General features: G+C 41.9%; 1 protein-coding gene across 2 annotated transcripts in view; it reads right to left on the bottom strand.

Annotated features, from left to right (window-relative positions):
- Nucleotides 1-3,307: 3,307 nt before the first annotated feature.
- The window catches only part of LOC134340914 (peroxidasin homolog), a 294,279-nt gene continuing 283,644 nt past the window's right edge, over nucleotides 3,308-13,942 (bottom strand). For both annotated transcript variants that reach the window (XM_063038509.1, XM_063038513.1), the window contains 3 exons: nucleotides 12,704-12,839; nucleotides 11,811-11,924; nucleotides 3,308-5,580 (listed from right to left, as the gene is read on the bottom strand). In XM_063038509.1, coding sequence (XP_062894579.1) covers nucleotides 5,455-5,580; nucleotides 11,811-11,924; nucleotides 12,704-12,839 — 376 coding nt within the window. In that variant the 3' untranslated portion in view covers nucleotides 3,308-5,454. The remainder of the gene's footprint in view (nucleotides 5,581-11,810; nucleotides 11,925-12,703; nucleotides 12,840-13,942) is intronic.

The following is a 13,942-nucleotide window of genomic DNA, read 5'->3' as shown; positions in this document are numbered from 1 at the left end:
GACTGATGTTCTGAATTGTGTATATTTCAATAGAAGGAGTATTGTCGGAAAGGTTGATGAGTTTACGACATGGATTAGCACATGTAATTATGACATTGCAGTCATTAGTGAGATTTGGTTGCAGGATGGGCAGGACTGGCAGTTTAATATTCCAGGGTTCCTTTGTTTTAGATGTGATAGAGTGGAAGGGCTTGCATTACTAGTAAGGGAAAAGGTCACGGCAGTGCGCAGACAGGACAGATTGGAGAGCATGTCTACTGAGGCTATATGGGTGGAACTGAAGAATAACAATGGGATGACCACATTAATGGAACTATCCTTCAAGCAGCGGGAATTAGAGGAGAAAATTTGTAAAGAGAGATTGCAGGCAGTTGCAAGAAACACAAGGTTGTGACAGTAGGTGATTTCCACTTTCCACATATTTACTGGAACTTCCATACTGTAAAGGTCTGGATGGGATAGTTTGTTAAATGTGTTCAGGAAAGTTTTCCTAAACAATATATAGTACTCCCAACTAGAGAGAGTGTGATACTGGACATTCTATTACAGAACCAGACAAGGCAAGTAACAGAAGTTTGTGTAGGGGAACACACTGCATCGAGTGATCCTCATGCAATTAGTTTCAAGATAATTATTGAGAAAGATAGGTCTGATCCTTGGGATGGAATTCTAAACTGGAGAAAGGCCAGTTTTGATAGCAGCAGAAAGGAACTGACAAGTGTGAATTGTGACGGGTTGTTTTTTGGTAAAATTGTGTTTGGTAAGTGGGAGGCCTTCAAAAGGGAAATTTTGAGAGTAGAGTTTGTATGTTTCTGTCTGAATAAGCAAGGACAACATGCGAGAGATATTGAGACCTGGGTTGAGGAGATACATGACAAGTACAGGCAGCAAGGAACAAATGAGGGACTTGAGGAGTTATTGGAACATCTCTAGCTAGTGAGCTGCAATGTTATGTTGTTCTAGAAAGGCTTTAAGAATAAGCTGGGAAATTACAGACCATGAGTCTGAAGTCAGTAATAGGCATGTTTTTGTCAGATATTTGAAGGGATCAGAAGTATAAGTATTTGGATAGACAAGGGCTGTTTAGGGATAGTCAACATGGCCTTATGCATGGTAGGTTGTGCCTAACCAATCTTATAGTTTGTTGAGGAAGTTACCAGGAATGTTGATGAAGGCAAGGCCGTGGATGTTGTCTACGTGGACTGTAGCAAGGCCTTTGACAAGATCCCTCATGGGAGGTTGGTCAAGAAGGTTCAGGTGCTCGGCATTCAGGAAGAGGTAGTAAATTGGATTAGACATTGCCTTTGTGGGAGAAGCCAGAGAGTGGTAGCAGATGGTTGTCTTTCTGACTGGAGGCCTGTGACTAGTGGTGCGCCACAGGGATCCATGCTGGATCTGTTGTTGGGTCATGCATATCAATGATCTAGATGATAATGTGGTAAACTGGATCAGCAAATTTGCAAATGACACCAACGTTGGGGGCATGGTGGACAGCAGGGAAAGCTATCAATGCTTGTAGGGGGATCTGGATCAGCTAGAAAAATGGGAGTTGTAATTTAATGCAGACAAGTGTGAGATGCTGCACCTTGGGAGGACAAACCAGGGTAGGACATACACATTGAGCGGGAGGGCACTGAGGAGTGCTTAGAACAGAAGGATCTGGGAATACAGATTCATAATTCCTTGAAAGTGGCATCACAGGTAGATAGGGTCATAAAGAGAGCTTCTGACACACTGACCTTCATAAATTGAAGTACAGAGTACAGAAGTTGCGATGTTATATTTAAGATGTACTGCATGAAGATCTGGTCATCTACCTACAAGATGGTTATCAATAAAATTGAAAGAGTGCAGAAGAAATTTACAAGGATATTGCTGGACTTGAGTGTCTGAATCATAGAGAAAAGCTGAATAGGTTAGGACTTATTCCCTAGACTGCAGAATGAAGGAAGGTATGGTAGATGTGTACAAAATCATGAGGAATATAGATAAGTGCAATCTGGATTTTTTTCTCCACTGAGGTTGGGTGGGACTAAAACTAGAGGTCAGAAATTAAACATGAAAGATGAAATCTTTAAAGGGACATGAGAGAGAACTCTACTCAGAGGGTAGTGAGAGTGCGGAACCAGCTGTCAGCAGAAGTGGTGCATCAAATTCAGTATCTAAGAGAAATTTGGATAACTACATGGTTAGGAGGGGTAGGAAAGGCCATGGACCGGGTGCAGTTCAATGGGACTTGGCAGATTAATTGTTCAGCACGGACTAGATGGACCAAAGGGCCTGTTTCTGTGCTGTATTGCTCTATTACTCTATTCTTCTCCAAAAAATAATATAGGTTAATAGGTTTACCTTACCTCTGTCTGGCCACCCCTCAACCTTCAATATTCCTGGGAATAAAGTCTTAGTCCACAAAACCTCTCCTTGTAACTTAATTTCTCAAGTCCAGGCACCAATTTCCCCACTCCTATACTTAGTGCCCCCACTGATGAAAGACTATGTGCCAAACAGTACCTTCACCATCCTATCTAACTGTGACACTGCTTTTCCAATAAGTCTGAAATCAGTCAGTTATATTGTGCTGGGGGTCAGGCTCATTTCTTGCATTTGTCACTGTAGCTCCTAACATCTTCCCGGCACCGCAAAGCAGAGCAGAATCTAAGACTCTGTCCACGGACTCTCCTGACAGCCTTCCAACTGCTCATCCTGTTAAAGGCTTTTTCCCACTCTGAACAAATTGCTCCCATGGTCAAAATCATTGAAAAACAGATGAAAAGCAACTAAAACAATTAGCAATATTTAACAGTTTTTAAATTAATCTATGTAAATTAGGGACATTGCTATTAAGGAACTAACCACTTAATTTTCTCATACTGGTCAGCAATTGCATTCCACAATGAGTAGGATTGCTTCAGAAGCACAAGGTTTAGTTGCAGTAAACTGGGGGGCCTGATATGGAGCAGCTCTGGTACAAACGCACGACATCCTGCAAGACTCTCAGGTTCAATGAAAAATGCAGGGACGGACTTCAAGCATTTACATTGCCTCTACATTGCAGTGTGCATTCACAGATGACTGTAATTGCAACAGCAATTTCTTTTATTAAATTTTAGAAGCTCAGGCCTGCCTTCAGTGTAATCTAACTCATGTGATTTGAACTTTTGTCATGACCTTCCAGATCTTCTTGAGAGGGCGATAGAGAATGCATCCTCCAAACTATGTTGTTATGAATGATCCTGAATGGAAAAAGTCAGACTGCTAATACTATCTGCTAATCAAGAAGTGGATTATTCCACCAACACCTTTAATGAAGCCAAGAGTAACTGAATGGCACTATGAAAATGACACTGCATTATTTCAGATATTGCGGTCTGTTTAATTTGGTTTGTACAAAAGTATTACACAGTGCAAACATCTCTTTGGTAAATTTATTATTTTATGCTATGTAAAGAGCATAGGCTGTTCTCCTGTTCTGTCTCATTAAACTAATATGGCTATTAAGACTATCAGCATCAGGACAGTGTCAACAAATTCAACATGGACAACATTCAGTATAAAAACTAATCAGCACTGCTGTTAGGAAAAAGGAAAAATAATATCAAAGCAGCAGAATTGCCTTGCACTGTTTAAACAGAACAATTCATTAATCCGTAACATAGCCTGCAAAAAAAAATCATACAACACTGGAGAAGCCACTAGGCCTGTGAAGCTTTCACCAGTTCTTTGTATGTTCTCAAAACAAAAATACACCCAATTTCCAAACATAAATGAAACCCATGCATAACTTCTGAGCAGAAATAACAGCTAATGTTCTCCACAATACAACATTGTTCCTTTGTGCTCAAGCAGCTCTGGGAAAAGGTTACCTCAACATTAAAAGTCATAAAAATTAACTTGTCCTGTAAATATCTGGTATGCTTTCATCTAGAAATACTGAAAAAAAAAGATTTTGTTACTACTGTGAAGACTTTTTTTTCCACCCCAGATCTTATCGCAATTAAAATAACTTAAAAGGGGGTCCATGTTAATAAATTTATAACACATTTTGGCAGATTGCAAATATGGCTACATTTTCTTTTAAAGTAACTTAATGTTGCTTTTAAATGAATTAGCACCTTGAGTGAAAAGGTTGAGGTATGACTAATTGTTCCTTTTAATTTCTTTTACATATCCTTCATTGATGAATCAAAGTCACCGATTCACAGATGACTGAGTAAATAAATAATATTTCTTCCCAACAATAAAGAAATAATGATTAGAAATGTTCGATGGTATTTAATACTGTTTCCATCGGTTAGCACAGCTTTTCGGTGAATAATCAGGGAGTAAGAAAGCCCTTTAAAATCTTGACCTCCCACCCCTTCTCCCCCACTTCTTATGCCTGTATACAGTAACAAATTCCAACAATGTAAAAAACCACCAGTTCATAAAGGTATCCAAAAAAAAAATCAGGAAGTGCAAAATGCCATAAATCTAAGGTGTAATGGTTAGAGCTGAAAATTCAGTAGCCAGGCCACAAAAAATTTCAAAAAAACTTTAAGTGTTCTAATCTAGATTGATAAAAACTCTTCCCCATTGTGTGAGAATGCTGACATAGTGCCAATTAGTGAAAAACCACAAACACTTTTTTTAATGTAGTATGTACACCAACCTGCATATTAGTAGGCATCTTATGTACCAAATGTCCGATAAGTACAAATACATCTTCACATTATTTCCAAGCAGAGCCACAGTAACTAAAAGAACAGCCTGCAAGTCTCAACACCTTGGAAGGGCGGAAGACTTTATGATTTCTAGCACATAAAACTCCTGGGACTCTATAACAGAGTAAAAAATAATATATATATTTATATAAAAAAAAACACTGCTTTAGTGTTTTTGTTCATCCTCAAACTATTTTTCACACTCATTCAAAAAGCAAAGACATTTGAACATATGTATGCTGAACTAGAGGAGTTTTTGACATAGATTTTGCTTTTAAGCAAATAAAGGAGTCTGGAAATGTTATGGTATGTTAGCTCCTGCTATTCATTATAATATCAGATACAAGATGATACACGTAGCACCACTTTCATTTTGGCATTTCAAACCTGAGAAGCTTCTTACTAAGAAAACATGGCAAGACAAATTGAAATCACCCTGTCATAGATTTAAAAAAAACTACTTCCCTTTCAATACTTTTGCATTGTGGTTCTCTTTGACGGTACATACACGATACATGCACATATAATGTTTAACTACGTAACTGATTTATAACCAGTTAACATAAAGCATGCATTCAAACACTCCTGTTTAATATTTCTTGGGATTTCTTCAAATTGATGTTTTCTTTCCATTTTTGACTGGATACTCATGGGTAGTTTTGAAAGCACACAGTATTCACGCTGACATCCAGACATCACAACTCATTGGAGAATATAAAAAACCATACATCTCCTTCAGTTCTGCAGTGGGTGTTTAGGATTTCACATCTTGTCTCAAGACTTGTTTTGTGCATACTGGACAGCAAACTCCCTCCATCTGTACGGGATTAACACAGCTGACTAGAGGACATGTTTCAACAAAGCAGGTAAGCTGTCCCTCCTGAAAAATGTAACAGAAAACTGGCTTGTATCAAGTGCGCGTTTTTTTAAAATTTCCAAATATACTTTATTCAAAAATAAAATTATATACAATAAACCATTCAATGACTCTCAATCCGTTACATACATTTCCCTTATAGTCTCTAGATATCCATACTTTTGGCCACCCACACGGCACTCCGTCAGTTCACCTTCCCACACCATTGTTGAGGGGTATATTCCCGGCCACCCAACCCCTCCCACTCCCACAGGAGAAAAACCCTAAACCATGGTCCTTCCCACAGGGCCCTTGCATTGTCTGCACCAAGTTTCAGTGCGTCCCTCAGCACGTACTCCTGCAGCCGAGAATGTGCCAGTCGGCAGCATTCTCCCATGGACATCTCCATGTGCTGGCAGATCATTAAGTTTCGGGCCGACCAAAGAGCGTCTTTCACCGAGTTGATGATCTGCCAGCAGCACCGGATGTTGGTCCCCGTGTGCGTCCCTGGGAACAGCCCGTAGATCAGAGAGTCCTCTGTTACGTAGCTGCTGGGGATGAAACGTGACACTAGCCTGTCCATCCTCCTCCACACTCTCTCTGCGAACTGACAGTGCGCAAAGAGGTGGGTCATAGACTCCTCCTCACTACAGTCCTCCCGTGGGCAGTGGGGTGTGGAGACGACGTTCCGGGCGTACAGGAGGGATCTGACTGGGAGGGCCCGTCTCACCACCAGCCTGGTGCCTGTTGGTTTCAAGTACGAGTTAAGTAAATGAAGCATTGCAACCTACCCTATACCAATTAGCCACTTACTGCTTTCTTCTCAGAATTAAATATCAAGCAGACCATAATCTGTGGCTGATGACTAGTGAGCATTTCTGAACAACTTTACACTTCATGTTAATGCTCAACTGTAAGACCATCTAATAATGTCTTTAAAAAGGTGGAAATTATTCCTTTCTTGAAAAGAAATAAAGCAAGTCCAATACTGGTAAACAAAGTACATAAGAATGACAAAAATGTGGTCGGTCATTCCGTCAACTGAGAAGGGGATTAAACTGAAAAAAAAACATGAGGTGGAAATAATCAGAGGTAGGCCCAAAAACTGGGATAAATTTAGAATCCTGTATCCTGCAATTAAGTACAAGATAAGTCAAGAAGGAGAAACAAGCTGCTTGGACAAACTAGATGTATAAAGAAGCTCTTATGTTCAGTTTTTAAGTATATAAAGAGGAATAAGGTGGTCATATAACAGATGTTTCTTCACCATGGATACTGCAGCATAGAAACAGATCCTTTGGCCCTCCATGTCCATGCCAACATTTTTGTCCACCCACATTAATCAGGTTTAATAGCACTGACATAGGTTGTGAAATTTGTTGTTATGGAGCATTTATGATAATCTCATCTGCACAAATTAGGATCATATTCTCCCTCATCCTACCTTTACAGGTGTCTGTCCAAATGTTTCTTAAGCATAATAATTGTACCTAATTCCATCTCTTCCAGCAAACTACTCCAGATATCAATCACTCTGTATAAAAACAACTTACGTTGTGGATGAGACAAAATTAAGTGACAAGGCAAGCTGGCATGAAATGAATTTACAGAGATTTGAGTGGACAAAAAGTTGGCAAATGGACTACAATGTGGGAAAACGTGAACTTTGGAAGGAAGAATGAATAATGAAAATATTACTTAAATGGATAAAAATGACACACATACACCAAAGAGACCAGCACACAGGTTCAAATGGAAATCTGGAAAGCCAAAGGAATCCTGCCTTCTGAACTAAATTTGCAGAAAATACAGATAACACCAGATTATTTTATTTATTATTTTCAGTATACATCGATGATTTGATTTAATATTGGGAATACAATAAAGAGGAGTACATTTTTCCCATTCAAGGGGTGTGGGCTTTGCAGGTTGAGCAGTACTTAATTGACTTTCAGAAGATGGTGGAGAGCTGCCTTCTTGAATCATTGGAGTACTTACGATATGGGTATTCCCATAAGGCTGTTAAGGAAGGAGTTCCAGTATTTTGACCCAGCGACGGTGATCTGTTTCCATGGTAGGGTCCTATGTGCCTTGGAGGACAACTTCCAGGTGGTGATGTTTTGCTGCCAATGTCCTTTCAGCTGACAGAGGCTGTGGGTTTGGAAGGTGCTGTCTATGGAGTTTTGGTGAGTTGCTGCTGTATATCCAGTATTTGGTACAAACTGCTGCTAGAGAGCACATCGGTGGTGGAATGAGTGAATGGTTGTGGATGGGGTGCCTTATCAAGCAGGCTGCATTATCTCAAACGGTGTCAAGCTATCGTGGAGTATGGATTGCTTCAGTATCTGAGAAGTGCAGTCGATGCTGAGCACGGCACAATCTGCACAAGTTACTCTCACTTCACCTCTGGAATTCAGCTCTTTTTTGTCTATGCTTGGGACCACAGCTGGAATGAGGTGAGGAGCTGCGAGACTTTGGCAGAACCCAAATGAGTTTACGTCAGCAAGTTGTTGCTACGTGCCGCTGGACTGCATAATGACTGTCCCCCCACTGTACCTTACAGATGACCGAGTTAACAAATGGGGCAGGATCTAGCAGAATGAATTTGTCCTACTTCTTGTGGACAGGACATATCTGGGCAATTTTTCACACTGTTGGGTAGATGTCAGAATTGCGGCTGCACTGAAACAAACCGGCTAAGGGTGCAGCAAGCTCTGAAACACAAATCTTCAATTCTATCAGAATCAGGTTTATTATCACCGGCATATGTCGTGAAATTTACTGTTCTGCTGCAGCAGTACTATCCAGTACACAAGAATAGTGCACTCTTGGGTTCATAGCCCATTTAGAAAACTGATGGTGGAAGGGAAGAAGCTGATCCTGGAAAATTGTGTGTGTGTGTGTGTGTGTGTCTTCGTATTCTGGGTGATGGGGGTCCTAAATGATGAATGCCTCATTTTTGAGGAATTGCTTTTTTGAGATGGCCTCAATGCTGAGGAGACGAGTGCCCATGATGGAGCTGGTTGAGTTTACGAAGTTCTGCAGGTTTTCCCGATCCTGTGCAGCAGCCCCTCCGTACCGGATGGTGATGCAATCAGAGTGTTCTCCACGGTACATCTGTCAAAGTTTGTGGGAATCTTTGGTGACATAGTAAGTCTCCTCAAAGTCCTATTGAAATGTAGCTGCTGTTGCACCTTCTTTGAATTTGCATCAATATGTTGGGCCAAGAATAGGTCTTCAGAGATGTTGACACCAGCAAACTGAAATTGCTCAGCATTTCCACTGTTGATCCCTCGATGAAGACTGGTGTGAGTTCCCTCCAATACCCCTTCCTGAAGTCCACAATTAATTTCTTGGTATTATTGATGTTGACTGCAAGGTTTGTGTTGCGACACCACTCAAACAGCTGATCCAATGCCGGATCGTTGTCGGGGCCTGGAGCCTTTTCCTTTAGCCATGATTGACAGAAGGGTAGAAAGCTGCAGATCTCAAGGAGTTTTTAAACAGACTGATTGGGTGGAATTCCTTTTGGAGAAATGCAAGCTAATGTACGTAGAGAGAAAAGTGTGGTTTGCAGTATAGTTTAGAGGAGGAGGGAGATCTTGGAGTAGAAGTCAATAGTAGCAGAGCAGGTAGCTAAGGCAAGGCATACAATCAGGAGTCATGCTATTAGACGTTTGTCCACAGCTACAATACTGGTACATGTGAAGTCATCAGAGAATGGACAGGATGGCACTAACAAGAGAAAATCTGCACACGCTGGAAATCCAAATCACAGACACAAAATGCTGGAGGAACTCAGTAGGGCAGGCAGCAGCTATGGAAAAGGAAAAGGGTACAGTCGACATTTGGGGCAGAGACTCTTCAGCAGGACTGGAGAAAAAAGAATGAAGAGTCCGAGTTAGTGGGTGGGGGGAGGGGAGGGACAAATACAAGGTGACAGGTGAAGCTGGGAAGGTGGGGGGAGGGGGGAAGTTAAGAGTTGTGAAGGTGATTGGTGAAAGAGATCAGGGCTGGAGAAGGGGGAATCTAATGGTAGATAGGTGGGCAACAAGATACGGTGAGAAAGGGGAGAGGAGATGGGGAACAGAGAAAGGTGGGGGGTATTACTGGGAGTTCAAAAAGGCAATGATCATGCCATCAAGTCGAAGGCTACCCAGATGGAATACAAGGTGTTGCTCCTCCAACCTGAGTGTAGCCTCATCGCGACAGTAGAGGAGGCCGTGGATGGACATGTTGGAATGGGAAAAGGGAAGTGGAATTAATACGGATGGCCACTGGGAGATCACACTTTTTCTGGCGGATGAAACATGGGTGCTTGGCGAAGCGATCTCCCAATCTATGTCAGATCTGACTGACATACAAGTGGCCACACCGGGAGCAACGGATACAATAGATGACCCCAACAGACTTTCAGGTGATGTGTTGCCTCATCTGAAAGGACTGTTTGGGGCCCTGAATGGTAATGAGGGAGGAGGTGTAGCACTTGTTCAGCTTGCAGGGATAAGTGCCAGGAGGGAGATCAGTGGGGAGGGATGAATGGACAAGGGAGTGCATAGAGAGCGGAAGTTACGTAGATGGCAGAAGTCACAGAGAATTATGTGCTGGACACGGAGGTTGGTGGGGTGGTGAGGACAAGAAGAACCCTATCCCTGGTAGGGTGGCATGAAGATGAGGTGAGGGCAGACATGCACAAAATGGAAGAGATGCGGTTGAGGGCAGCGCTGATGGAAGAGGAAGGGAAGCCCCTTTCTTTGAAAGGAGGAGGACATCTCCTTCGTTCTGGAATGAAAAACCTCATCCTGAGAGCAGATGTGGTGGAGACAGAGGAATTGAGAGAAGGGGATGGATTTTTACAAGGGTGGGAAGAAGTATTGTCCAGGGAGCTGCAGGAGTCTGAGTTTGTAATAGAAATCAGTGGATAAGCGGTCTCTAGGAACAGAGACAGAGAGATTGAGACAGAGATTGAGAAAGGGGAGAGAGGTATTGGAAATAGATCAGGTAAATTCGAGGGCAGGGTGGAAGTTGGAGGCAAAGCTGAAGAAGTCGACAAGCTCAAATGGGTGCAGGAAGCGGCTGAATGCAGTTGTCAATGCAGCACAGGAAAAGTGGGGGAGTGACACCAGTATAGGCTTGGAACATTGACCATTCCATGTAGCCGACAAACAGGCAGGCATAGCTGGGACCCATGCGAGTGCCCATGGCTACACCTTTTGTTTGAAGGAAGTGGGAGGAGAAATTATGAGAGTGAGGACAAGTTCCATTAGATGGAGGAGAATGGATATGGAGGGGAACTGGTTGGGTCTGGTGTCCAGAAAGAAACAGAGAGGTTTGAGGCCTCCCTGGTGGGGAATGGAGGTATATAGGGACTGGACATCCATGGTGAAAATAAGATGCTCAGGGCCAGAGAACATGAATGATTGAAAAGATCCAGAGCATGTGAAGTCTAACAGAAGTAAGTAGGAAGGGACTGAACCAGGAGAAACAAAACTGCGTCAAGGTATGCAGTGAGTTCAGTGGGACAGGAACAAGCTGGCACTAAGGTAGGTACAGTACAAACTCATGGGGATGTTGCCAGAATTAGAGAAATTGTAGAGAAAGATGGGGCTGCTTTCTCAAAAACTAGGTGTACCTAAGGGCAGATACAATATTGTTATAAGTCCAGACATGGCCCATTAGAAGGACCCATTTCTTTTAAGAAAGATCCATACAGACTTCAGATGATAGGTAACAGGGTCGTCAAATAAAAAAGGTTTTCACCGGCATATACAGAATGCTGGAGGAACTCAGCTGGTCAGGTCTCGATGAAACGTCTTGGCTTGAAACGGCAACCATTCATTTCCCTTCATAGATGCTGGCTGACCTGCTGAGTTCCTCCAGCATTTTGTGCGCGTTGATACAGTTTTCCTACATTTGCAGTCTCTTGTGTCTCATGTTTTCACCAGAGTAAAAGAAAGAAAGACTCGCAGTCCAAAATGACTCGAAGATAAATCATAGATCCTGAATGACAAATTTGAAGACCAAGAGCCAGAAAGGGGAATTATTCTCATTAGATTTTTTAAAGGATGCATTGGCTTTGAATAGTTTCCTCCTAGGCCATATAATTTTATAGAGAACTTCAATGCAGTTTCTTCATACCTTAACCAAGTACAATTACAATACAAGTTGTTTATGTATGGAGCTATGACAAGCAGCCCCTCAGATTCCACTGGCTTAAAAGGTACTGCTGCTGCCTCAAAGCTTTGCGATCTTACCTTGCATTTGCAGGTGGTGCAGGTGTCCTCTTTCCATATCTCATTGTTGGATCGTTCCCTTGCTTTTGCATCAGTGCAACTAGATTTATTGAGACGAGCTTCAAGTTTTTTAATCTACGCAAGGACACAAAGCAAGTCATTGATTGGTACAATTGGAGACATAGGAGATCTCTACCCACTACCGATCAACCTATGCAGCCAGAGCTGCATCTTGCGAGAATGGAACAGTGCAGAGAGCTGAAAGACAGCATCAGGTTCACAAAAATATTGATTTAGTTTCTTTGCAATTTTCCAGATTTTCCACCTAACTGATCGGGTAATGCATGGATGATCCCAGAGGAGTTCAGCATCAGGCACAAGTTACCTACTTCACTACTTACCTCCTTAGACTATATAATATCTTTCTATCAAGCATTCAATCTCCACTCCAATCTCCAGGAGAAATCAACTGGCCTCCAACTCCCTCTTACCCCAACACCACACCCCAAAAGACCACCACCACCCAAACACCGATTTGCCAACAATTGCCCCAGGCTATAATTCCATAATCCAATAACTGATCCACTGACAAACTTTGCCCCACATCTTCTCCGAACTACCAATGATCCCTTTCCAAGTATCAGTTGCCCAGCTTGAACAATGTCCTCAACCCACCTACCAAGTTCACTCTCCTTCCACTTTCACACATAATCCTTGCCCTTATCCTTTCCAATTTGCCACCGCCTCACCAAGCCTTCCTACCCACCTCCAGTCCCATGCTAACATTAAGTTCAGTTGGACACAGCATTCCTGGATCAACAAACAAACCATTTGTTAACATACCACAACCTGACTTATCAATGCACAAGTCCCAACACATCTCTTCTTTTTTAAACCAATAAACCTCTCCACACCTGATTTTGAAGAGCAGCAATGGTCTTCTGTACGTCAGTCATAAAATGGCGAAAATCATTTGCACTGTCATCAGCTCTTACAGAAGTGGCATTCAACATCAAAGTTCGATTGTCAGCATGAAACACATTCAGAGAACTGAAAGGATATTTTTGAAAGGAAAATGACATTAGTAAAATCAGATGTAAATAGAAAGCTTTTGTGCCAATTTTAAAACACTTAGAGTGCCTATAAAAAGTATTCACCCCTCTTGAAGTTCTCATATTTCATTGTTTGACAACATTGAACCACACCGGATTTAATTTGGCTTTTTTGACACTGATCAACAGAAAAAGACTTTCATTTCAAAGTGGAAACATCTCTACAAAGTGATCTAAATTAATTACAAATATAAAACGCAAAATAATTGATTGCATAACTATTCATCCCCTTCAAGTCAGAATATAGCTGATGCACCTTTGGCAGCAATTACAGCCTTGAGTCTGTGTGGATAGGTCTCCACATCTGAACACTACAATTTTTCCCCATTCTTCTCTACAAAACTGGTTAATCTTATCAGATTTCATGGGGATCATGAGTAAACAGCCCTTTTCAAGTCCAGCCACAAATTCTCAATTGGATTGAGGTCTGGACTTTGACTTGGCCACTCCAGGTCATTAACTTTGTTGTTTTAAAACCATTCCTGTGTCACTTTGGCTTTATGCTTGGGGTTATTGCCTTGCAAGAAAACAATCTTCTCCCAAGTCGCAGTTCCCTTGTAGACCGCATCAGGTTTTCCTACAGGATTTCCCTGTATATTGCTGCATTCATTTTCTCCTCTACCTTCCAGGTCCTGCTGCAGTGAACCATCCCCACAGCCTGATGCAGCCACCACCATGCTTCACGGTAGGGATGGTGTGTTTTTGATGATGTTTGGTGTTTGGCTTATGCTAAACATAGCATTTAGGCTGATGGCCAAAAAGCTCAAATTTGGTTTCATCAAACCATACAATCTTCTTCCAGTTGATTTCACAGTCTCTCTCATACTCTCTGGCAAACTCTAGCTGAGATTTCATGTGAGTTGTTTTTTTTCATGTGAGTTGACTTTTTCTTTGTCACTCTCTCATAAAGCTGTGGCTGCTGAAGCACCTGGGTAATAGTTGTTGTATATGCAATCTCTCCCATCTCAGCCGCTGAAGCTTGTAACTCTTCCAGAGTTGTCATAGGTCTCTTGGTGGACTCCTTCACTCATCCCTTCTTGC

This window comes from Mobula hypostoma, chromosome 2, assembly GCF_963921235.1.
Source record: "Mobula hypostoma chromosome 2, sMobHyp1.1, whole genome shotgun sequence".
NCBI lineage: Eukaryota > Metazoa > Chordata > Chondrichthyes > Myliobatiformes > Myliobatidae > Mobula > Mobula hypostoma.
This window is presented reverse-complemented; position numbering and strand designations above follow the sequence as displayed.